The 27,965-nt window shown below is 38.9% G+C and overlaps 1 protein-coding gene across 1 annotated transcript; it reads right to left on the bottom strand.

The window, feature by feature from the left end:
* Positions 1-57: 57 nt before the first annotated feature.
* On the bottom strand, positions 58-27,937 carry cunh3orf38 (chromosome unknown C3orf38 homolog). Its single transcript, XM_057327401.1, has 3 exons — positions 27,702-27,937; positions 19,248-19,423; positions 58-5,586 (listed from the first exon to the last, which is right to left on the bottom strand). Exons 1-3 carry the CDS (start codon positions 27,841-27,843, stop codon positions 5,056-5,058), a joined length of 849 nt encoding a protein of 282 aa, XP_057183384.1. The 5' UTR covers positions 27,844-27,937; the 3' UTR covers positions 58-5,055.
* Between the last annotated feature and the right edge of the window lie 28 nt (positions 27,938-27,965).

The following is a 27,965-nucleotide window of genomic DNA, read 5'->3' as shown; positions in this document are numbered from 1 at the left end:
TATTCGTTTATATATTTATTTATTTATACATTCATTTATTTATAATTTTTGCAGGTTTAGTCCTCCATACAACAGCAATATGAAAGACTGAGAGCATGATAATAAACTCATTTTAAAAAGCAGATTCATAAATCATCTTTTTAACTTTTTCTAATACATGTAGGCCTACAAACATTAGTTTTGAGTTGTTTAAAACTAAATATGAACTTGTTTTGTTTTTTGGCAATAAATGCAAATAAAAACAACATTTTTATATGAAATTTGAGGGAAATGTCATTCACAGAAATAAACAAAATTGATAATTTTACCAAAACACATTCTTATCTTATCAGAAAAATGAAAAAAAAAATGTTTAAATGGTTTTTGAATTTTTTCTGGTTGGGGTATATTCCCACCCAGGATACCTGCTAGCCCACCCTTCTGCACCTGGCAGGAACCGGGCCTGCTTAGGAATGGCTTTCAAAGACACTCTTAACTCCATGGGTGTTAGTCAACATGTGTCAGGACCACTCACCTTCGTAATCATACTTTAGATTTAATACTGTCTTATGGTATAAATGTGGACGATGTTAAAATCCTTCAGGAGAGTGAAGACATTTCGGATCATTATCTGGTATTATGTTTGCTTCACTGGCCTACGGCTGCAAATCAAACTCCTTGTTACAAATATGGTAAAGCAATAACTTCAACTACCAAAGATGCGTTTCTCGATAATCTGCCTGAATGGTCTCAAATCTCTAGCATGAGAAATAACGTTGAAGATCTTGACATTACAATTGAAAATTTTAACTCCACCTTCTCGGAAACGCTAGACACAATTGCTCCTCTGCGTTTAAAGAAGATTAAAAATGGCAGCTCAACACCGTGGTATAATGAACACACTCAGGCTCTAAAGAAAGCGGCCCAAAAAATGGAGCGCAACTATAAGAAAACTTAATTAGAGGTATTTCGTACAGCATGGAAGAAGATAGTACTCGAAAATACAGGAAAGCCCTAAAAACGTATAGATCTGCCTACTTTTCATCACTAATAGAAGAAAACCAGAACAACCCTAGGTTTTTATATAACACAGTGGCTAATTTAACAAAAAATAAATCGTCAGCGACTTCAGATTCTGGATATCAGCATAACAATGATGAATTTATGAACTACTTCACAAATAAAATCCAAGATATTGGATAAAAAATTATAACAATGTAACCAGAAGTGAAACCCGCTGAACTACAGCGCCCCTAAGGAGAAATTGCAATTATTTTCTACATCACAATGAACTGTCTAAAATCATTAGATCATCTAAGTCAACAACATGCATGCTAGACCCTATACCTACAAATCTACTGAAAGAGATGCTCCCAGAAATTATAGATCCTCTTCTTAGTATTATTAACTCATCTCTGACATTGGGACATGTGCCTAAAGCATATAAGGTGGCTGTTATAAGGCCTCTTGTCAAAAAACCCCAACTTGACCCTAGAGAACTAGGGAACTACAGGCCTATATCGAATCTATCTTTCATATATAAAGTTCTGGAAAAAGTTCCTCCAAAGGAATGACATCAATGAAGAATTCCAGTCTGGATTAAGAGCATGTCACAGTACAGAGACTGCTTTGATCAGAGTTACAAATTATCTGCTATTGGCGTCTGACCGAGGTTGTATCTCGTTATTGGTGTTGCTAGACCTTATACCTTAGTTATAGGTGCTGCATTCGACACCATTGATCACGACACCATTGATCACGTGACACCATTGTGTCATGCAAATTGCAAGTCCAGTACAGTGTACCACAGGGCTCAGTCTTAGGGCCTCTGCTCTTCGCATTATACATGCTACCTCTAGGAGATATAATAAAGCGACACAGAGTTAGCTTTCACTCCTATGCTGATGACACTCAACTTTATATTTCCTCGAAGCCTCATGAAACACAGCAGTTCCATCGAATAATGGAATGCATAGTCGATATAAAAAACTGGATGAGTAACAACTTTTTATTACTGAACTCGGACAAAACAGAAGTGTTACTTATTGGACCGAAAATCGCCATACGTAACAACCAAGAATATTCCTTAACTATTGATGGATGTTCCATAAAACCCTTGTCGTAATCTAAGAATCTTGGCGTTCTATTCGATAGTAATCTGCCATTTGAGAGCCATGTCGCCAACACCTGTAAAATTGCCTTTTTCCATTTTAAGAATATATCTAAACTACGTCATATGCTGTCACTGTCAGATGCAGAGAAGTTAATTCATGCATTCATGACATCAAGACTAGATTACTGTAATGCACTGTTAGGTGGTTGCCCTGCAGGCTTATTACAAAAACTCCAACTGGTCCAAAACGCGGCAGCTCGAGTTCTTACACGTACAAAAAAGTATGAACATATTGGCCCAGTTCTGTCAACCTTGCACTGGTTACCTATAAAGCATCGCATTAACTTTAAAATCTTGCTTATTACCTATAAATCCCTACATGGTTTAGCTCCTCAGTACCTGAGTGAACTCCTCTTGTATTAACAGTCTTTCACGTGCATTACGCTCTCAGGCATCCTGTCAACTGGTAATATCTAGAATTTCAAAATCAAGTGCAGGTGGTAGATCCTTTTCCTATCTAGCGCCTAAACTTTGGAATAGTCTTCCCTGCACTGTCCGGGAGGCAGACACGCACTGTCCGGGAGGCAGACACACTCTGTCAGTTTAAATCGAGACTAAAGACGCATCTTTTTAATCTTGCATACATCAAAGAGTGCAGAACAGTACTCTACGCTCAGCCAGTCTTGTCTCATTTTTCCAAGGTTATCACAGCGAGCAGGATGCAGTTTATGCCCAGACCTGATGGTAGAGCGGAGAATGGGCAGCGGCGACCTGACAAGAGCTGAGATAATAGAACTGGATAAAGAAGGACGTGGCGACTTGACACGTCTTCACTACAAAATTTCAAATGCTATTTTATTCATTTTTATTTAGCTTTGTTGTGCAAGCACTGCCGAGCTTGTGCAGAGGCAGCAGCTTTTGCCAAAGGGGAACTGGAATCCCCTGGTTGGGCCTGGGTTCTCCTGAGGTTTTTTTCTCGATTGGAGTTTTGGGTCCCTCGCCACCATTTGCATACTGTTTACACACCATTTGCCTGGCTGGGGGGCTGCTTTACCATTAGAATTTTTAAGTTTTACATAATTTATATTGCATATAGGAATTTATAGTCTGTTTAATATTTGACCTGTTTCTCTCTCCTTCATCTTAAATGTGTGCTTTCACTGTGCGTGCGTGTGTCTGTGTGTGTGCTCTGTACATGTACATGTCTCTGTGTGTGTGTGTGTGTGTATGCGCGTGCGTGCGTGTGTGTGTTAGTACATGTGCATATTGTGTGTGTGGAGCGTTTGTATGTGGGTATGTCTGTCTTCTGTGTTTTCACCTTTTTCTTGTTTTTACATGGTATAACTTTAATTGTTTTGCTTATACCTGTAGTCAATATGTCTCGTGTATTCTGCTCATTTATTGTGTTTCCCTATGATTATTTATTGGTGCTGGCTCGCCAGTATATAAGTGTCCTTGGATAAGTGTGTGGGACAGTCATGTAGTGTGCTGGGGTTCAAGTCTGTATCTGGATTTTTGTTAAGTTTTTTCTTCTTTCACCATTTATTACTGTTATGATTCTTTTTTATTGTTTGGCTGTGTTTCATTCTCTGGCAATATCTATCACACTCTTGATTGTCCTCAATGTAAAAATATGAATCTCAACATCATACAGTTACTGCTGGACATTAGTAAAATATACAGAAATGCTGAAAAAAACAAAGATTCTAGAGGACCTGGATAATTTTTCTGAAGATCAGTAGACAGTTTAATAACCCAGGACAAACAAAAAACCCTTAAAAAAAACTATGACAAAAACTGTCATTGATTGTTCAGGTATCATCATACAGTATTAATAATCAGGGGCATGTAAACTTTTGACCTGGGATATTTTTAGAAATTCTATTATTCTTTGGTGAACTTCATGTTTACATTTCTTTCGTAAAATAACTTGTTCAGGGCAGGACTAAATTAAAATTAACCTTAATTGTAAAGATTCCTCTTCATTTTCCCAAATTTTCAGCATTTTCCATAATCTTCAAAGGGTGATGAAAACTTTTGACTTCAACTGTAACTGTAAATTTTATGATATGAAGGTGGACAAAAGAAAATCAGCCAAAAAAATCAGCATCATATATCTGCCACTGGCTGTCCTGATTTCTAAATTTCGGCATCGGTCACACAAAAACCCATATCGGTCGACCCCTAGTCATGATACTAAAGTCTTGTAATGAGAAAAATTGAATGTTACACCCCTACAGTACATTACATTTTTGAAAACGGAATGATTTTCCAAGGAGTCCCTGTAGAGAAGTTTCAAGAGAAAATATGTTTTAAAAATATTTTCCACTGTTAAAGACTTTCACAACAATCAAAGTATTCAATAGGAGTTAGATTACAATGTCCAGTTTTGGGTCTTAATATTAATATTGTCTACCATGTATGAAGTTAAAGAGGAAGATATTTTTTATATAAAAAAGAGGTGAATGTTGGACTTGTAATGATGTAAAAATAACTGATACAGAATTTAAGAACATTTTTATATAACATCATCAGGGCACTGATTGCAAGTAAAATAAATAATACTAAAGTAAAGGTTTCCAATTTGTGGTAATTTTGGAGATTTCAAATATGAATTTAATGAGCTGAATGATAGAGCTTAAAAACACAGTGGAAAAATTTTATTTGTTAAGATAAAATGAGACACAGATTCAAAAGAAATTACGTAATTTCACTTTCAGTGTTTCAACCCCAAAAAACATAAATTGAGATGTAAGCCAAACTCCTTGGAGAAAAAAGAAAGGTATAAAAACATGATCCGTTCTAGATGTTTCATACACTAAGATTAATATGAAAAAACAGTCCATAATATTGTTATTTGCATAAAACAAACATCAGCTATGACCGTTTGAATGAATGGTGCATCTTCTTGCTAGAGATGTAAAAAAAACTGACCACACAGATCACTTGCTGGCCTGTCACTTTCAATTACAAAGTCTCAGCAACTCACTTGAGTCGTATGTAATTATTGGTAACTGTCTTTCAGAAAAGTCACTTTGTGATTTTATTTTCACATTTACAAACTTTATCTTCCAGTGATTATTGTCCTGTGGTGATCGAATAAGCCCAAACACCTGGTCAAAAATTCCAAGAAAGGCATTGTCACGGTGGATGGTTCCTGCTACTGCCACTAACACCAATCCATGAGGTGAAGAAATACATTTGAATCCAAATCGCTCCAGGTTTGGACAGAAGGACAGACGTTCTTGTCCAACAAGAGCGTAAAGCCGCTGACTAACCAGTTCTGCACCATTAAACTCATCTACACGCTGCTCTCCGGTGCATAACAAAAGCTTTAGTCTTACATCAGGCCAGAAATGCTGAGGACCCCACTCCTGTACCACCTGCCCATATGTGGGGTTCTGAGAGTTGAGAAGGCTGAAGAACCACTGACAAAACTGCTTACCCAAAGCTGTAAGGTCTGATAATCCATCTCCAATCTCACGTGAAGAAATCTGTTAAAAAACAGACCAGAAATAAACCTAGTATTAATCCATTCAATTTTTTTAGAATTGTGACATCCATTTCATATAAGGGTGTAACGATAATTCGTAGTAAGATATTTCGCGATGCATAAATGTAACAATGCGCATCGTAGAGCGATGGGATATTTTACGATATGATGTCCTTTTAATTCTTCTCGTTGAGCAGTCAAGACGCTACCTACTCTGCGCCAGCGCGTCATGTGTGCTTATATCACATATGCAGTAGAGAGGTCTTATTATATTAAAGCACCTTATTTTCCTTCACAATCACTGGTAAAACACAGCAAACTTGAAGTGTGACTGCTGGCGAGTCACCTGAAACTCATTAAGGTTACAAAGGCAAACACAAACGTTTTTATATGCCAATGTTAACTTATCTGCTAAATGTGAGCTGCTGCATAATGCAAAATGCAACAAAAAAGTAAGCCAAAAGAAACCAGCGCTGTACCGAACTATGGGTGGGCGATACAGCTTCTAAATTATATCACGGTATTTCAAGAATATTTGCGGTAATGATATTTATGACGATATAGAACAAATATGGAACAATGTTTTATTGGTGATTGCAGCTGGCAGGCATTATTATTTATAAGTGCAAACTAAATAAATGCCATTTTCCATCCTTTTATCATACGGTGGCAGCAGCAGCATTATAGTGCAATAGTAGTGACTAGGGATGTCCCGATCACACTTTTTGTGGCCCTTGATCCGAGTCATTTTATTTTGAGTATATGCCGATCCGAGTACCGATCCAATACTTGAATTATCCTAGTGCTTCCTAGTGCTAGGTGCACGCTCCAGGTATATTAAGGGTATTAAAATATTCCTATTTAACAGTTCATCATACTATAAATGATAGCCTAACATATGGTCGAAACATAATGACATAATTCGTCTTTTCAACTAATTCAAATAGCAGGATTAGATTAAACATTAAAATGGCCCTCTTTATCAATGAAGTATAGTTTAAATGCTTTTATTGCAGCTGGACAGGAGTTTCCTCATGAGGAGACAGAATAACAGAGCTTCACTTGACACTGCCTCAAAACTAAAACACTCAACACAATACAAGTTCAATCTGTGTGGTACTCGCATATACTGTATATCTTTGAACTTTCACTTTGAAAGAAAGGGGGTAACAGCATCTCTGTCGTGTTAGCAGACAGCCGTTAATGCTTCTCATATGTGTCATTAAGTTTGATGTAAAGCTCCAGTAGAGCTATATGAAGGAAGAAATAAGATGCTAACCTGTGTTCTCTATCACAGCGTCACAGAGCTGAGTGAACTCGCTGTAATCTGCCCACTTTTTTGAGGGTCTGGTATTCATTTGTTATTATTGAACGAAGCTCCATTGCTAACGCCTTGCGAATGCTCATGCTGCAAGCAGCTGATCCACTGCACATTTCCACACTGCAGACACAGCTGTCTGTCACAGCTCGCGCTCTCGTTTACAAAACTTTACAAAGAACCCGATTAAAAGGTTAAAAATGCCTTGATCGGCCCCTGATTCCGGTCTTTGCGATCAGCTCGGGACATCCCTAGTAGTGACACAGTCAGTAATTTCCATCAACCGTTTACTCTTCATGTCATGTGGAGTGTACCTAGCAAGTGCTCCAGCGATGCTTGGTTGAGTCATCTGTTTACTTCTGGGCCGCATATCACCAACTGTTAGCGGTAACAGTTTTCTTGCATATTTTGCAAAATATTGTGCTTTGTTGGAGGTCTGTCCTCTTGTAACCAAACCATTTCCATACTATTGAACTATCCTCGGAGGCTGACATGATGCTGCTGTTGTATATATTTATACTTTGCACTGTTCGTCTCCACTACATACTGTCACTTAAGTTTGTAAAGTCAAACAGTTGTCTGTCCAACTGCATTCTAGTTTGTATGGAGTACACACCCAAGACTTTCACTCACCACACGTGGTGATGTGACAATAAAAGTGAGTTGAGTTGTTCCTCTCAGACAGGTGATGTTGTGCGCGCTAGGGAATGTAAATGCGTCTTACGTCATTGCGTCACTATATAATTGATATCGCGAGATTTGCGATATGACACTTTTTTTATCTTGTAAAAATGTATACCGGTGTTATCGTGGATGGTATGATATGGCACACCCCTATACCGAACTAAAAACTACTCCTCCTCTCACTCTCCCCGCCAAACTGGAAGAGGAGGTACAGGTTTTCTTATCAACAATAATTGGAAATATTCCCCACTATCTTCTCTATGCAACAACTATTCATTTGAACACGCTGTTAATATCACTTCTCCCACTCAGCTCACTGTTGTTGTAGTTTACCGCCCACCAGGTCCTCTTCACAACTTCATTGAAGAGTTAGATGTGCTGCTCTCATCATTCCTGGAGGATGGCGGCCCTCTTGTAGTCTTTGGGGACTTCAACATCCACCTGGAGAAACCCTATGCTTCTGACTTCCACACCCTCACCGCCTCGTTCGACCTCACGCACCTCGCCACAGCCGGTACTCACAGATCAGGAAACCAGCTTGATCTCATCTTCACCACAGATAACATTAAAGTTACACCTCTTCGCATTTCTGACCACTTCTTCATCACTTTCAACATGCACTATACCTACACCACCACCAGTTTATTTAAGATGGAACCTTCGCTCTCTCTCCCCTAGCACCCTCTCTGCTAAAGTGACATCCTCTCTTCCCTCCAACTTTGCATCTCTAGATGTTGACACTGCCACCGACACCTTATGCTCAACACTTACATCCTGTCTAGATAACCATTGTCCCCTGTCTTCCAGACCAGCTCGCACCACCCCCTCCTGCCCTTGGCTGTCTGACATCCTCCGTGAACAACGGAGTACACTCAGGGCTGCTGAAAGGAAATGGCGTAAGACCAAGAATCCTGCTGACCTAAGGGACTACCAGTCACTACTCTCCTCTTTTTCTGCTAGTGTTACCACAGCTAAAACATCTTTCTATACCACCAAGGTGAGCAATGCACCTAACACTCGGCAGCTTTTCAAGACATTTAACTCTCTTCTTTGCCCCCTCCTCCCCAGCCCACTTCATCTTTGACTGCGGAGGACTTTGCTGCATTTTCACTGAGAAAACATCATCCATCAGCAAACAATTCTCAGCACCTCAGACCTCAGTAAACACTACCCTCACTTCAAACATTGAACTCTCCTCTTTCGCCCCACTGACTGACACTGAAGTCACCAGACTTCTCTCCAGCCACTCTACCACCCGTCCCCTTGACCCAATCCCCTCCCAACTTCTTCAGGACCCCTCTACTACCGACAGTTACAGACTTGAAAGGGCAGTTTTTAACCAGATGTCTTCCTACCTATCCCAGAATAAGCTGGATGACAAGCAGTCTGGCTTCAAAACAAACCACTCCACTGAGACTGCACTGTTATCGGCTTCAAAACAAACCACTCCACTGAGACTGCACTGTTATCACAGAAGCACTGCGGCTAGCCATGGCAGAATCTAAATCCTCGGTCATGATTCTGATAGACTTATCTGCAGCATCTGGCAAACGGCTTCTCGTATCACTGTTATGCTGACGACACCCAGATTTACATCTTATTTCACCCAGACGATACCACTGTAGCAGCTCGCATTACAGCCTGCCTAAAAGACATCTCAGCTTGGATGAAAGAGCATCACCTCCAGCTGAACCCTGCCAAGACAGAACTACTCGTGTTTCCGGCACACCCCACGGTGCAACACGATCTCACCATCCAACTTGGCAATACCACAATCACTCCTTCCAAAACAGCCAGGAACCTCGGAGTCATATTTGATGAACAGCTGTCCTTCAAAGATCACATTGCAAAGACAACGCCGTCATGCCTTATTCAACATTAGAAAGGTTAGACCCTATCTCACTGAGCATGCGGCACACCTCCTTGTTCAGGCCCTGGGAATCTCAAGGTTGGACTACTGCAATGCTCTCCTTGCTGGTCTTCCTGCAAAGGCTATCAAACTACTCCAGCTGGTTCAGAACGCAGCAGCACACCTCTTCTTCCAACAGGGCTCATGTGACTCCCCTTTTCATCTCTCTCCACTGGCTACCGGTTGAAGCATGTATCAGATTCAAGTCAATAATGCTTGCCTACAGGACTATCACTGGATCTGCACTGGCATACTTTCACACCCACCTACACCCCATCAAGAACCCTGCATTCAGCAAACGAGCGGCGTCTTGTACTGCCTTCTCAAAAGGGCAGTAAATCGCTTTCCCGCTCATTCTCCTTCTCAACTCCTTCCTGGTGGAACATTCTTCCTAACTCAGCCTGGTCAACCACATCTCTCACAACATTCAAAAAACTACTAAAATCCATCTCTTCTGTGAATACTTGACAGACAAATAAGTAAAAAAAGTTTAACTAACCCTCTCTTTTTCTCTCAACAGGTATTGGTCTGGTTTTTGTTGAAACTAGTAACTTTGTATTAGCACCTATTGTATTATTGCTCCTGTATGACATATCGCTTATTGCTCCCTGAACTCTCTGTAAGTTGCTTTGGATAAAAGCGTCTGCTAAATGACTAAATGTAAATGTAGAAGTGCGTCGTAATGTACATTAAAAGATTGAATGACATGATAAAGATCGAACCAAGTATGTAATTTGCATGATTGAAGAAATTTAATACAGTTTATTTAATATGTCTTTTTGAAAGATATTTCTCATTCATTTCTGTCTCAAGCAAAGACAGTGCAGCTTCAAAGAGATAGGAGCCAATAGGGTTTGAGTGTGAGCTTTGTCAGAGCGTTTTATTGGTTAAATGTACTGAATGAATACGCCCTTCACTGAACAAATGAGTCAATTGAGTCAAAATTAGACTGAATGAACTGGTACATGTCGTTTATGGTCTAATATCCTCTGTTGCAACAATGCATATCCAGTAGTTACTGAACTTTTCTGAAATATAAAGGTAATGACCTGGTTTTAATTAAATTCTAAGGTAAGGTAAACTATGTCAAAACAGTTAAAACTTTGTATGGAACATTTAATTACACAAATTAAATTAGTTAAAACAGTTTTAGTAGACTAAATATAATGTAGATTTTGTTGACTAAAATTGAAATGATGGGCAAACCTGCAGTACAAAAGGTCCAGTTAAGCCTTAAAAAGTTCAAATTCTTTATTAAAGGGAACCCAGTGTATAGAGTGTAATAGCCTTACACTACTAGCATTTGTTGTTAGAAACACATAAAATATTTTCAAATTAACATGAAATAACATTAATAAATGTTGATGCTGATGTCATTGTTCACTGTTAGTTCATGTTAGTTAATACATAACGGTTTACAAATAGCATCTTATTGTAAAGTGTTACAACTATTTCCTATCCCTTATTTTAAATAACAGTCCTTATTTCACAACATACAATGAATTAAAAATAGTAGCTATTACCGACTTGTGCTTTGATCTGGTTTCATCGCTCCTGCCTAATCTAAATGATTTTACAGGTAATTTACTACACATTGTCATATAAAGAAACTATCCTAGAGATTATTTAGATTAAATCTTACTACACTCTTGCCAAATGGCCTAGGCACACTTAGTTCTGAGGTGTTTTTAGTGACTGCTTTGATAGTCACAGCTCACACAGTACATCTCGTGAGTCATGAGGTTAGTGTTTGACATACAAGTTGTTTCAACCGTTCATTAAAATGATGGTTTTATTTAAAAGATTTTACATTAACACAGAAATTATTGGCATACGTTTCCGTTGGTGCGTTCGAGCGCGGGCCTTCACGGCAAAACCCAGGTTATTCTGCGGGTTCTTCAATGGATCTTGTTGTGACATGAAAGGACACACAAAATCAAAACTGGCTATGACCCGCTTGCTTAGTGTCGGAGCGCACGCAGGTTTTGCTGCGGTTGCGGAGAGCCCTATTCATTTGGGCTCCTGTGCACATCTTCTGAATGCACATGTGCAGCTCATTTTTTCTGGACAATGGTAACATTCATTTGGGCTCCTGTGCACATCTTCTGAACGCACATGTGCAGCTCATTTTTTCTGGACAATGGTAACATGTAGTTTTCCATCAATGAGTAGGAAAAAGTAATGTTTTTATGGCAATCTGAATAGGAAAGCCAAGGTAGGTTTAAACAGTTTGTTTCAAATGTAAGGACTGTAAGGTATAATATGCGACTGACTGAAGTTGTCACTGCAACAAGAGCTTTTTTATTTGATATTTAACTTTCTTATATCATTTAAGTTTTCATTATTTACTGATGTTTATTTAAATGTTTATATGCTGTAGTGTGCCATTTCACTGATGGATTTGCGCATTAAACATGGACAGATGTTTCATCCTCATTTATTTCAGATATCATATTTCAATTAAGTATTTAACTATTTAACAATTTCAAGTATTTAAATAAGGTCTATATTTCTCTTCCACTCGTCATGTGGTTGCTACACGCAAATATAATAATATAAATATTATTTATATAAATTATATTTTTTTACAAAGACAAACTAGCTTACCATCATAACATCAGAAAGATGGTCCAGATTCAGACCATGCAGCAAAAGTTGAATATCACTGATCTTAGAGCAACTGTAAGAACAAACCATGACGATAAAAAATAAACATGAAGCATCATTTCAACACTGTCACAGCTTTTGACCAACGTTTGACTTATTTTAATTTTGCTTTGATTAGGACCATATAAATAATAGTCTTTACATTTTACAAAAGCTGTTTTACATTTTACGAACACTATTGAATGTATTCCATTGTTATAGTGATGAATGCCATATGACTTATGTAATTTCGGTTATGAGAACTGTACGTCACAGCATTGTTTTCATTTTCAGTCACCTCTAGAGGGCACTAGAACCAAAGTCACAAACCTAGATGACAGACATGGAAACTCACCTCTCTTTGTAGGAAGATGGAAGGTTAAGATTTTGATTGAGATATTTACACAGCACCTCAGCTTTGGACGATGCATGGTTATTTACAGCATAAGGTTCTGTGGTGCTAAGAATCCTGGACATCTGAAGGAACATGATTTAAACAGATTTCTATATGAGACAGAAGGCTTGTCTGGTTAAAGTTAAACGATACAGGGCTAAAATCTATATGTATATATATTATTATATATGTATAGTATATATTATATATATATATACGCATCATTAATATATGTATTGTGTGTTATATACTGTATATATACACTCACCTAAAGGATTATTAGGAACACCATACTAATACGGTGTTTGACCCCCTTTCGCCTTCAGAACTGCCTTAATTCTACGTGGCATTGATTCAACAAGGTGCTGAAAGCATTCTTTAGAAATGTTGGCCCATATTGATAGGATAGCATCTTGCAGTTGATGGAGATTTGTGGGATGCACATCCAGGGCACGAAGCTCCCGTTCCACCACATCCCAAAGATGTTCTATCGGGTTGAGATCTGGTGACTGTGGGGGCCATTCTAGTACAGTGAACTCATTGTCATGTTCAAGAAACCAATTTGAAATGATTCGAGCTTTGTGACATGGTGCATTATCCTGCTGGAAGTAGCCATTAGAGGATGGGTACATGGTGGTCATAAAGGGATGGACATGGTCAGAAACAATGCTCAGGTAGGCCGTGGCATTTAAACGATGCCCAATTGGCACTAAGGGGCCTAAAGTGTGCCAAGAAAACATCCCCCACACCATTACACCACCACCACCAGCCTGCACAGTGGTAACAAGGCATGATGGATCCATGTTCTCATTCTGTTTACGCCAAATTCTGACTCTACCATTTGAATGTCTCAACAGAAATCGAGACTCATCAGACCAGGCAACATTTTTCCAGTCTTCAACTGTCCAATTTTGGTGAGCTCGTGCAAATTGTAGCCTCTTTTTCCTATTTGTAGTGGAGATGAGTGGTACCCGGTGGGGTCTTCTGCTGTTGTAGCCCATCTGCCTCAAGGTTGTGCGTGTTGTGGCTTCACAAATGCTTTGCTGCATACCTCGGTTGTAACGAGTGGTTATTTCAGTCAAAGTTGCTCTTCTATCAGCTTGAATCAGTCGGCCCATTCTCCTCTGACCTCTAGCATCAACAAGGCATTTTCGCCCACAGGACTGCCGCATACTGGATGTTTTTCCCTTTTCACACCATTCTTTGTAAACCCTAGAAATGGTTGTGCGTGAAAATCCCAGTAACTGAGCAGATTGTGAAATACTCAGACCGGCCCGTCTGGCACCAACAACCATGCCACGCTCAAAATTGCTTAAATCACCTTTCTTTCCCATTCTGACATTCAGTTTGGAGTTCAGGAGATTGTCTTGACCAGGACCACACCCCTAAATGCATTGAAGCAACTGCCATGTGATTGGTTGATTAGATAATTGCATTAATGAGAAATTGAACAGGTGTTCCTAATAATCCTTTAGGTGAGTGTATATCTGATTGAGTTCTTTACTAACACAAAAAACTGCAAATACATATACATCTTTAGAGTAGAATTCACTCATAAGATTTTAACTTTTTTATTGAAGTTGCAGCAAAAATCAACCCACTTCTTTTAATACTACAGACCCAAGATAAAGACAATTTATTTTACATTTCAGAAAAAATGAAATAAAGCAATGTTAGTTTCATAAACGAAACAGACGAGAATAAAGTTGAAGTATTTTATTGTTATCTTAGACTTTTGTGAGATGAGTACAAAAATGAAAAAGGTAAATTAAGTGACATGTTTAGTTATATTTTATTATTTGTACTTCTTTTCAGTCACAGAGTTATTCAATTTAAGAGTTGTTTGGGAAAGAGAAGATTCTGTAATTTAATGCAGCTTGGAGAACTGCATTTAGGGAAATTTGGGGAAATTGTAATGTTTAATCATTTATTCAATGAAAATAAAAAATGTGTATTGAAGAAAAGTTCATATGGTTTTATATAAAGTATACTGTCAATTATAGTTTGTGGATAGAAAATCGGAATCGGCAAAAATCGGAATCGGCAGGTTTCACTTGTAATAAAATCGGAATCGGCAAAGAAAATTGCATTCGGTGCATCTCTAGTCATAATACTCTTTTCCCCTCAGTCTTTGCTTGGTGATAGTGTCAGTCACACCGGAGTGAACAACAGGTTGAAGCAAGGCCTTGGAGACAGGTAGAAAGGTCCTTGTTTGCCTCGAAAACAGGCGTTGTGCGGGGGACGGTAGGCCATCCCGAGGAAGATTACGAACATGGAGAAGAGCAGCACGGATGTCAGTACGATCCCTGTGGCATTTTTCCAAAAGATGCTTGGCAGACCTAACTGCATGCTCTGCCAGTCCATTGGATTGGGGATATTGAGGACTGCTGCGAATATGCTTGAAGTCCCATATGTGAGAGAAGTCCGCAAAGTCCTTGCACACAAACCGAGTAGCGTTATCAGTCATTAGAATGTGTGGAACACAATGTACAGCAAAATGACTTTTCAACATAGATATTACCGTGCTGCTCCTCATATCAGAAAGGTAGTCCATCTCAAACCATCCAGAGAAAGAATCAACAAGCACCAAATGTGCTTTCCCATGCCAATCAAAAAGGTCAGCTGCCGTGAAGGACCATGGAAGATCCGGGACGTCGTGCAGTCGCAGAGGTTCTTTCACCTGATGGGGTTTCAGCGCATTACAGGGAGCGCATCGAGATATGTCAGTTTCAATATCAGTGTACATTGACGGCTAGTACATCATTTCCTTTGCCCTGCGCTTTGATGCTGCAATGCCAGGATGGCCCTGATGTAGCTGGCCAACGTAAAATTTTTGCAGTGCGGGAGGAATAACAAATCTCTCCCCCCGAAGCAGCAAGTCCTCATGAATGGTCAGCTCATCTCTAATGGGGAAGAATGGACGCAAGGAATACGGAAGTTCCTTTGAGGAGGCTGGCCAGCCACTCCGCATCATGTCCGAAAGCTGTTGGCACGTGACTTTTTTTGAATAGCGGCCTTGAGTTCTTCTATGCGGCGGGAAGACAGAACTTGGACAGTCATGACTTCCAGTAGGTCATCAGTGAGTCGAGGTTCAGATGTGGAGAGGTGTGCTTGGGACAAAGCATCGGCCACATACAATTCCTTGCCACGTTTGAAGATCACATCCAGGTGGTAGCGATGCAATTTCATCATCATGCCTTGCAAGCGAGGTGAGGCCGTGTGCAGTGGTTTCTTTAATATGGTTATCAAGGGCTGATGATTGGTTTCTACAGTGACAGGACGACCGTAGATAAAATCATGGAATTTCTTTGTTGCAAACACTAGTGCCAACATTTCTTTTTCAATTTGGGCGTAACGTGATTCCGTGGGCGTGAGGGTTCGAGATGCAAAGGCTACAGGCCGCCCACACTGTAAACACACAGCACCCAGGCCATGATGAGAGGCGTCTGCCGAGAGTACCACAGGTATGGATGTATCAAAATACTGCAAAACCGGGGGGTTCGTCAGAGCTCGTTTTAGTTTGTCAAAAGCCGCATCCTGAGTCTCATGCCAGCACCATTCAGAATCCTGGCGGATCAACTGTCTCAAAGGGGCAGTGATGTCACTGTATTGGGGAATGAATTTCGATAAATAGTTTGTCAGGCCTAAGAACCTCTGTAGAGCAAGTGTATCCAGTGGTTTTGGCATGTCACATACTGCCGCAGTTTTGTCTGGATCAGGTTTGACACCATCAGCAGTGAGCAGGTGACCAACGTACTGGACCGAAGTGACTCTGAACTTACATTTATCAGGATTGAGTTTCATATTGATGGCACGAATTTTGTTTAGTACTTGTCGCAAGCGATCATCGTGTTCCTCGTGTGTCCGGCCCCAGATTAGAATATCATCAACTACAATTTCACAAGGCAGTCCAGCGAACAGTTGCTCCATGGATCTCTGAAAAACCTCACTGCCTGTTGAGATCCCGTATGGCATCCTCAAGAACCTGTAACGGCCAAATGGTGACATAAATGTGGTTAGTTTTGATGAAGCTTCATCAAGAGGAATTTGCCAGAAGCCACATTTGGCATCCAAAATGGTAAACACCTTAGCACCAGGCATATCTGCAATGATCTGTTCTATTGTTTTAAGAGGATGCCGTGGTCTGAGGAGAGCTTTGTTAAGATGGACTGGATCTATGCAAATCCTCACTGAGCCATCCTTTTTTTTAGCTGCAACCATGGCTGATACCCACTCTGTTGCCTCAGTTACAGGTGTTATCACTCTCAGCTCAATCATGCGATCCAATTCTGTTTTGACTTTTTCTTTCATAGCTATAGGTATCTTACGTGAAGCACAAACCACTGGGGTTACTGTGTCGTCCAGCCTCATATGATATACAACTGGCAAGCTGCCAATAACATCACAATCAAAAAGATCACGGTATTCACGTACCTCTGGTGCTTTGTGATTTAGCATGTGCACATCAGGTCCCAGCTGTATGAGTCCCATTGCGATGGAGTCCTGTAGACCGAGAAGTGGTTTTACATCTCGATCCACTACATGGAATTTAAACGTCCCACTAGCACACTGCAACACAGCGGTTCCCTCAGTATCAATCGTCTCTCCTCCATAAGCCACAAGATTCACTTTCTCTGCTGTGTTGATATGGATGTTATGATTCAGACGATTCAATAGTTGCTTGGATATGACGTTGCATTTTGCGCCTGTATCAACTTTTACTGTGAGTTGGCCGTTTCCATTTTTCAATTGTAGTGTTGTGAAAATCTCACCCTTTTGGCTGGTGATATCTACAGCAGTGTTTCCCAACCCTGGTCCTTGGGGCACACCTTCCAGAATGTTTTAGTTCTCTCCCTATGTGAAACACCTGATTGATCAGTTGAATCAGGTGTTTTATATAGGGAGAGATCTAAAACATTCTGGAAGGTGTGCCCCGAGGACCAGGGTTGGGAAACACTGATCTACAGGATCACAGTAGAAAGTGTCCTGCACATTGCAATCAGGTTGTTCATCAAGTTCATGTATTTTATCCCTTTTCGGGTTCCTGGGCTGGTAGTACGATTTAGCACCTCTTGTCTGCACGTAAACTGATCTGCAGCATCTTGCAAAATGGTTTAGTTTTCCACAGTTGTTGCAGCGTTTGTTGAATGCGAAGCATTTGCTTTTTTCTGAAGAATGTTGACCATTGCAGTTTAAACAACGTGTACTTTGAAGAGCACATACCTCTGTGTCGTTTCTTAGCTCTCTCATGCTCCTCTCCAACTGTTCATGTAGTAAGCAAATGTTTATGGCGAGGTCCAGGGTGAGTTTTTTTTCACGGAGTAACTGTTTACGAACGGTGTCATTTTCTATACCGCAAACTATGCGGTCTCTAATGAGTTAATCTTGCAGAGATCCAAATTCACATTTCTTTGCGAGGATTTTGAGTGTGGAGACGTAGATTTGTGTAGATTCGCCAGGTTTTTGAACAGCGGTATTAAAAGCGTGTCTGTCCATGATTACGTTTTTTACGGGTAAACATAGTTCGGAGAATTTCTGTAAAAGTACCTCAGGATCCTCGGGATCTTCCTCTTCTTCATACACAAATGTTTCAGCTTTGTCAACCGCATTGGAACCAGCAAGATTTAACAGCGTGTAAGCCTGTACTTTCTTTGTTTTATCAGATAGGCCCGCATAGCAGTAGATGCGCCATTCCTTCTCGAACTTTTTCCAGTTGTCGGCAATGTTGTCATCAAAAACCAACGGATCTATACGGCGAAGTCCCTGGGCCATTTTGTTTTAAATCCAACTTCTGACACCATGTAAAGATATGAAACAGATCCACAGAGAAAGCTGCAACTACTTTATTCTACCACCATCAGCTACTCCCCTAAACCACACCCCCGCATGTCATGTGACCCCCCTTCCTTAAAGGGAAACACCCCATAACTCTACAGTTTGTACCCATTTCAGTTTCTGTTAATATGACAGTTAACAGCAACTACAGTGCTCGTTCTATAATCCTTGACTGACTGGGAAGCTGATTAGGTGGTTGCATAGCAACGTAAAAAAATGCAGCGCGCTTCTCTTTTCAAAAAGTCAACATAAAATGCAGTGCAGTGCGCCGCGTTTTCAAACAGAAAAAGCGAGTTCTGTGTGATTGCCCGCTTATACTTACATAAGTATAACTGTTTGGCCTGCGCTACAAAACTTTAAACCTCAGTAGCACCAGTGCTTCGTGCAAAAAAAGTTAACGTACAGCCCTGAACTGAATAAAAACAAAACAAAACAAAATTAATAAAATTAAATTAAACTAAAACATGATTTCTAAAAAAACTAATAAAATGATCATTATTATTACACTGAATGTAATACATTTTACAACATGTCTTCAATAAAATTCCACCAAACACATACAAAAACGCTAAAAGTTAACATTTTAAGTTTAATATACAAAAAAACTTAAACTACAAACACTACAAAACTAAATCTAAACTAATACTACTCAAAGAGTAAAACTAATAAAAAGTATTTTAAATTTGAAGAGTTTGGTTCCAAAATTAGAATTTTTCAAAAATCAGTTTTTTATTATGTTAACATGTTTTTATTGTGTATTAATTGGAATGCACAATAAAAAACTGAGTTCTCATTTTGAAACCAAACTCTTCATATAGAAAATGGACAAACTGAAAAACAGATTTGTGCAATAAGAAGTAGATTGGTGACACCCACCTCACCAGATGACCAAAACTCAAGGGTCATTCTGATTAACTGATGTTTTTCAGGGTTAGGAAGAATGACGACCCCCTCACTGGCAAGATACTTAAAAATGACATCACGATGGACCTTCTTTCTCTTCAGGAGTTCTTCTGCATCTTGAGAGTAAATTATTATGGCATCAACGGCCTCTATGGAACAGAAAACACAATGTGACAGTAGCCTACCTTATGTTAGCAGAGGGCTATTTCAGTCGCAAAGAAAAGTGGCGATTAGAGTCCAACCTACTTGAATTAACTAATCTAATCAGTAGCGCTGATTAGAAATGAGTTTCATAAAGGTTAAAGTTTAGTTCATGCGATCCTACTAATTAGAACAAGACTCAATTAGTCAAGATAATAACACGTGCATGCTATTGTAAAGCAGCCATACAACTCGAACCACTAAGGAAAATAGAGTGACGACGACTGGTGCTCTTCTTTGTTTTACGGGGTTGGCATCCAGCGTACTTGCGCATTACGTCCACATTCTTCAAATGTCAAAGGTACTAAACTATAAAAGGTAATACTGCTACAAATAACCAAGTCAGAGGGAATGACTGGTAAGAAATCCATAAATGAATCAGTAGAATGTGCAATGAGTAAAATTAAGTTAAAATGTACTCATACAGCCTATTTAAAAGAGTCGCTTGCAAAGTTCTGCAAAGTTATAAAGCTCAAAGTCAACTCTAAAGAGAGATATTCTCTTTAACAGCAATCACTTTCCAGAAACGCCTGAGCTCTGGAATGACAGTTACTACGTAGACATGTCTCACATTTGAATAATGCCCGCCCAATGGCTGCATAGATCCGCCCTCACATTAACTTGCAGTAGTGCTCCACTGGAATCAAATGCAAGCGGAATCACATACAATCTGACAATGATACATCAAACAGTGTTTAATTTTTTAACACGATTCCTTAGCACTACAGCAAGATTCTATGTTTATTTTATACCTTAAGCGGCGGACTTGCACAATGCTTTTCCCTGAATAATAAGTCAGAGTCTCTTTTTTTAAACTCGCACCATTACAGCAATTTAATAAAATTACCATGAGCATTTACAGTGTTTCTGCTTTATTAATTTTGCCGTGGTAACTACAGTGATGCACTGTCTCCCATTCATTCTTAATTTGTCCGATCATTGTTCCTAAGTTCGCAAGTCTTTCACTAGGTTTAGCAACTTTTCTGACCCCTTTAGCGACTTCTGTTCAGAAGACATACAGTATATAACGACAAACCTAGCATCTTTTTGGATAAACCGTTGCTTTCATTCAGTGGGAAAATGTCATCCTTACTACCCCATACGTGTCGCATGCGAAAGCGTATGCGGCCGACAAACGAGACCTCTAGAGGACGCAGCCTTCGAAATGAGCATCCCCATTTTTTAAAAATTCCAATTTAATTTTAAAATCTTATCAATTAACGGTTAATGTTAGGATAACGAGCGTCGGTTCTCGGTTAGGGAAATTTATCGAAATGAGCATCCCTACCAAGGGGGCTGGTGTGCATTGTTTTTCAGGAAGCGCACACCTATAAAGTAGTTCCAGATCTGTCAACCACATTACAGTTTTGTATGACTGTGCCAAGTTTAACTAAATAACCTTAAAGGGAACCCGGTGTATAGAGAGATGTATGGCTTAATGCATTGTAATAGCCTTACACTACTAGCATTTGTCGTTAGAAACACATACAATATTTTCAGCTCTTAAAAAAACCCTAAATGTAATACTCATTTTAACCTAAGGAGGCTGCCATATTCTTTTTCGATGACGTAAACTGGTTGCACGCACAGCTACACACACACATTATATGTGACCCTGGACAACAAAACCAGTTTTATGAGTCAATTTTTCGAAATTGAGATTTTTACATAATCTGAAATCTGAATAATTAAACTTTCTATAGATATATGACTTGTCAGGATCGGACAATATCTGGCTGAGATACAACGGTTTAAATCTGGAATCTGAGGATGCAAAAAAAATCAAAATATTGAGAAAATTGCCTTTGAAGTTGTTAATCAGAGGCACTGTAACAGGCCATCCACTCATAAAAATAAAGTTTGTATATATTTAGGGTATAAAATTTACAAAATATCTTCATGGAACATGATCTTTACTTAATATCCTAATGTTTTGGGGCATAAAAGAAAAATCGATAATTTTGACCCACACAAAATATTTTTGGCTTTTACTAAAAATGTTCCCGTGCTACTTAAGACTGGTTTTGTGATCCAGGGTCACATATATACATATATATATATATACATATATATACATATATATATATATACATATATATATATATACATATATATACATATATATACATATATATACACTCACCTAAAGGATTATTAGGAACACCATACTAATACGGTGTTTGACCCCCTTTCGCCTTCAGAACTGCCTTAATTCTACGTGGCATTGATTCAACAAGGTGCTGAAAGCATTCTTTAGAAATGTTGGCCCATATTGATAGGATAGCATCTTGCAGTTGATGGAGATTTGTGGGATGCACATCCAGGGCACGAAGCTCCCGTTCCACCACATCCCAAAGATGTTCTATCGGGTTGAGATCTGGTGACTGTGGGGGCCATTCTAGTACAGTGAACTCATTGTCATGTTCAAGAAACCAATTTGAAATGATTCGAGCTTTGTGACATGGTGCATTATCCTGCTGGAAGTAGCCATTAGAGGATGGGTACATGGTGGTCATAAAGGGATGGACATGGTCAGAAACAATGCTCAGGTAGGCCGTGGCATTTAAACGATGCCCAATTGGCACTAAGGGGCCTAAAGTGTGCCAAGAAAACATCCCCCACACCATTACACCACCACCACCAGCCTGCACAGTGGTAACAAGGCATGATGGATCCATGTTCTCATTCTGTTTACGCCAAATTCTGACTCTACCATTTGAATGTCTCAACAGAAATCGAGACTCATCAGACCAGGCAACATTTTTCCAGTCTTCAACTGTCCAATTTTGGTGAGCTCGTGCAAATTGTAGCCTCTTTTTCCTATTTGTAGTGGAGATGAGTGGTACCCGGTGGGGTCTTCTGCTGTTGTAGCCCATCTGCCTCAAGGTTGTGCGTGTTGTGGCTTCACAAATGCTTTGCTGCATACCTCGGTTGTAACGAGTGGTTATTTCAGTCAAAGTTGCTCTTCTATCAGCTTGAATCAGTCGGCCCATTCTCCTCTGACCTCTAGCATCAACAAGGCATTTTCGCCCACAGGACTGCCGCATACTGGATGTTTTTCCCTTTTCACACCATTCTTTGTAAACCCTAGAAATGGTTGTGCGTGAAAATCCCAGTAACTGAGCAGATTGTGAAATACTCAGACCGGCCCGTCTGGCACCAACAACCATGCCACGCTCAAAATTGCTTAAATCACCTTTCTTTCCCATTCTGACATTCAGTTTGGAGTTCAGGAGATTGTCTTGACCAGGACCACACCCCTAAATGCATTGAAGCAACTGCCATGTGATTGGTTGATTAGATAATTGCATTAATGAGAAATTGAACAGGTGTTCCTAATAATCCTTTAGGTGAGTGTATATATTACATATACTAATACAACATACATACATATACTATATATATACATACATTATATTATACATTATATACATATATATATATACATATATATATATCATATACATATATATACATATATATATATACATATATTTATATTACATATATATACATATATATACTATATAATATTATACCATATACATATATATACCATATACATATATATACATATATATAAATACATATTATTAATATAATTATACACATATAATACTATACATATATATATATATACATATAATACATATACATATAACATATATATACTATATAATACATATACATATAATATACACTATATATACAACATATATATATAATAATATCTACATATAATATATACATATAATATTAACATATATACTACTAATATATCATTATACATAATAATAACAATAATATATACATACATACATAATATACATACATATATTATACATACATATATAATAATACATATATAGTAAATACATGTATATATCCAAGTATATATTACTATATATAAATATTATATAATATATATAATATAAATATATATAATAATAAGTTATATATATATATTGTATATACAAACCCGATTCCAAAAAAGTTGGGACACTGTACAAATTGTGAATAAAAACAGAATGCAATGATGTGGAAGTTTCAAATTTCAATATTTTATTCAGAATACAACATAGATGACATATCAAATGTTTAAACTGAGAGAATGTATCATTTTAAGGGAAAAATAAGTTGATTTTAAATTTCATGGCATCAACACATCTCAAAAAAGTTGGGACAAGGCCATGTTTACCACTGTGTGGCATCCCCTCTTCTTTTTATAACAGTCTGCAAACGTCTGGGGACTGAGGAGACAAGTTGCTCAAGTTTAGGAATAGGAATGTTGTCCCATTCTTGTCTAATACAGGCTTCTAGTTGCTCGACTGTCTTAGGTCTTCTTTGTCGCATCTTCCTCTTTATGATGCGCCAAATGTTTTCTATGGGTGAAAGATCTGGACTGCAGGCTGGCCATTTCAGTACCCGGATCCTTCTTCTACGCAGCCATGATGTTGTAATTGATGCAGTATGTGGTCTGGCATTGTCATGTTGGAAAATGCAAGGTCTTCCCTGAAAGAGACGACGTCTGGATGGGAGCATATGTTGTTCTAGAACTTGGATATACCTTTCAGCATTGATGGTGCCTTTCCAGATGTGTAAGCTGCCCATGCCACACGCACTCATGCAACCCCATACCATCAGAGATGCAGGCTTCTGAACTGAGCGCTGATAACAACTTGGGTTGTCCTTGTCCTCTTTAGTCCGGATGACATGGCGTCCCAGTTTTCCAAAAAGAACTTCAAATTTTGATTCGTCTGACCACAGAACAGTTTTCCACTTTGCCACAGTCCATTTTAAATGAGCCTTGGCCCAGAGAAAACGCCTGCGCTTCTGGATCATGTTTAGATATGGCTTCTTTTTTGACCTATAGAGTTTTAGCCGGCAACGGCGAATGGCACGGTGGATTGTGTTCACCGACAATGTTTTCTGGAAGTATTCCTGAGCCCATGTTGTGATTTCCATTACAGTAGCATTCCTGTATGTGATGCAGTGCCGTCTAAGGGCCCGAAGATCACGGGCATCCAGTATGGTTTTCCGGCCTTGACCCTTACGCACAGAGATTGTTCCAGATTCTCTGAATCTTTGAATGATATTATGCACTGTCGATGATGATAACTTCAAACTCTTTGCAATTTTTCTCTGAGAAACTCCTTTCTGATATTGCTCCACTATTTTTCGCCGCAGCATTGGGGGAATTGGTGATCCTCTGCCTATCTTGACTTCTGAGAGACACTGCCACTCTGAGAGGCTCTTTTTATACCCAATCATGTTGCCAATTGACCTAATAAGTTGCAAATTGGTCCTCCAGCTGTTCCTTATATGTACATTTAACTTTTCCGGCCTCTTATTGCTACCTGTCCCAACTTTTTTGGAATGTGTAGCTCTCATGAAATCCAAAATGAGCCAATATTTGGCATGACATTTCAAAATGTCTCACTTTCAACATTTGATATGTTATCTATATTCTATTGTGAATAAAATATAAGTTTATGAGATTCGTAAATTATTGCATTCCTTTTTTATTCACAATTTGTACAGTGTCCCAACTTTTTTGGAATCGGGTTTGTATATATGTGTGTGTGTAATAATGTTCACAGCAAGGAAGAAGGAGGAGGGAATCGGCGAACAACAAAACTTTAATAAAATAAACAAACAACAAAACGAAAGTAAAATGCCGGCAGCTCCCTCACGGTCGACTGCCGGTCACACATAATAAAACATAACGTAAAGTCCCGGCCTGGTTCTCTCTCGTCCTTTACTGTTGTCGCTCCTCCTTTTATATAATGCTAAAAGAAGAAAGAAAATAAAGACGCTATTTGGTGTATTTTCCTACATTTTAATATTGTTTGTCAGAAACAACACAAACATGCATATTAATAACCAAAATCATTTCGAATTTATCATATACACGATGTTTTAGCCATTATACAATGCATTTTATCCAGATTTTGACTTTTTGATGTTGATTTATCAACAGTGGTCTAATGGTTAGAGAGTCGGACTCGTGACCAGAAGGTTGCCAGTTCGATTCCCAGGGCCGGCGGGTAACGACTGAGGTGCCCTTGAGCAAGGCACCTTACCCCTACTTGCTCCATGGGCGCCGCAGTGATAGCTGCCCACTGCTCCGGGTGTACGTGTGTTCATGACTTGCTGTGCGTGTGTTCACTACTCTCTGGATGGGTTAAATGCAGAGGTCACATTTCGGGTATAGGTCACCATATCTGACTAATAGGTCTCACTTTTCACTTGAACAGATGTCTAATACTGAACGCACGCGTTCTTCTTTTATGGCTGGCAGGCTGGCTTGTGTCAAAAGGACATACCGCCACCTACTGTCCCTGTGTGTTTGTATATCTGATCTTATGTTTTACGTGTCATATTTTACTGTTATATATGGAAAACGTGTGTGCTTCGCTGTTGCGAAAGAGAACAGGTTTAGGTCGCAACCATTTGACATCACGGATTCTGACGCAAAAAAAATGGCAGCCTCCAAGTAAAAATAATTTTTCGAAGTTTATGAATACTGTGACAGTTACACTGTTTTTTTATTTCACAATTATAAAGTCAATGCCATTGTTCATATATTAAGACATACATCGCTCTATACCCAGGGATCCTTTTAATATACTTACTTGTCAACTACTGTCCACCACAGAATACATACAAACAGAAACATGCAGGGAATCATTTAAATATATTATATGTACATATGCCTAATTAATAACTTAACTTAATTACTTAAGATTTACAAAAGATGAAACCAAATGGCACTTTAGTCTCGTGTGAACTTTTTGTCTTGCCTTGATTACAGCCAGCTATCAACTGCAACAAAAGAGGGAGATCAGACGCAGGACTTTAGTGAATTGTTTCTGTAATAACTCGTTGGGAATATTTGTCATATATAGTGGGCTGTCCGTCCATTGTCTACTCCGCTTTTCGACTCCAGCTCTCACAGTATGTGGTACCTAAACTGTCGTTTGGGGAAGGTCACTTGGCTGTTGTGGTGCTTTACACTTAAAAACGGTTTATTCCTATGACTAAAAATGTCACGTGTTCATTAGTTTTCGCATTTTTGTGCTTGGACACTGGATGCTGGCGTGGATGATGCACACATTTCATACTGGCCGCGTTTCTAGAGTTGCGACTCTCTTATGTGATCAGAATCGCGCCAAAAGTATTGTCAAGCCCTGTATAAGTCTTAGACTCAGTTATTTATTTGTGTATAAGAGCAGCTTAGTATGTTACAAGTTATTCGGAACATGCTGCAGTCATTGCACATAACAGGAGGATGATGGTAAGAAGTCTATTACTGTAGGTTAATGAATTTTAAGAGCAGTTTAATATGTTACTAGTTATTCAGAATATGCTGCAGTCAAGCATTTTTGTATTAGAGCTGCTGGTTCAGAGTTTTATATTTTTCTTTTTCTGATGGATTGTATTGCTCATTGTACATAACAGGATGATGTTGCCTAAAAGTCTGTAATTTTACATTAGCTATTATTACATGCTGAAGTCTGCATTAATTTACTGCACTCTGTATGCTACTACAGGGCACTGAGGGAAGTCACTCTTTTCCTGTTTGTTCTTTGCAATCCTGGAAAATGTAACCTTCCAGTTGACTTGCCAAATCACTTCCATTTGTTTTATTAATAAAAGATATTGGAAGTAAAATCGGTCTGGGTAATTACAAATACTTTGATTTTAATAGTCACACAGCAAGAAAAATAAAATTTGTATAGGAAAAAGATGCATGGAGAATCGTTTTATCATCGCATCGCAGCCCTCTGAATCGTAATCGAATCGCATCGTGACGTGCCTAGAGATTCCCACCTCTACAAGTGTATGATGTCTAGTTTTAAAAAAATCTGTTGATTTTTTAAGTCTTGTAGTGTATTACAGCCATTAGTGTCCCAGCATAAGTTGCCATAGTAACTGAGTTTGAATTTCCTTTATGATATAACACCAAATCCACTGAGAACATGCTTACTAACCAAAACAATCTTGTTTTGTGAAACTGCCCTCAGGTTAGTTTCCCAGCATAAGTTGCAATAGTAAATGAGTTTGAACTATTTTAAGTTTGCTTTATGAAACCGAATACACCGACAATTAGTGTTACTAACCAAAATTAGACTGGCTTGTTTTATAATCTTGTTTTGTGAAACAGCCCTCTAGACAGCCTTTTTGAGTTTCAGGAAACAGTGTTTCATGACAGTGTTGCCTTACCTTCTGCACTCTCGACAGCAATCAGGCGATTCGTTACTGTATCTTTAAGAGCCAACAAGTCCTCTTCAGATACCAATTTCAACAGTTTTTTACAGCCACTCTGTTCTTTCACGGACAACTTTGACATAGTTATGCTGAGCATGTCAATTAAACATGCTCTGTATACCCACTTCTTCGCCGTGTTTCACTGGCTATGCAGCACAACCGGAGATACTTGGCACAACAGTGCCCCGCAGTTCTTCTTCTTTTAGAGTTTATGGCAGT

Source organism: Triplophysa rosa, unplaced genomic scaffold (genome assembly GCF_024868665.1).
Source record: "Triplophysa rosa unplaced genomic scaffold, Trosa_1v2 scaffold228_ERROPOS557246, whole genome shotgun sequence".
Lineage (NCBI taxonomy): Eukaryota > Metazoa > Chordata > Actinopteri > Cypriniformes > Nemacheilidae > Triplophysa > Triplophysa rosa.
This window is presented reverse-complemented; position numbering and strand designations above follow the sequence as displayed.

Coding starts and splice junctions, on each gene's coding strand:
- cunh3orf38 (XM_057327401.1), bottom strand. CDS start 27,843: ATGCTCAGCATAACTATGTCAAAGTTGTCCGTGAAAGAACAGAGTGGC. Junction 19,424..27,701: donor TGCTGTCGAGAGTGCAGAAG/GTAAGGCAACAC, acceptor TCTGTTCCATAG/AGGCCGTTGATGCCATAATA. Junction 5,587..19,247: donor AGTTTTGGTCATCTGGTGAG/GTGGGTGTCACC, acceptor GTTTTTTAACAG/ATTTCTTCACGTGAGATTGG.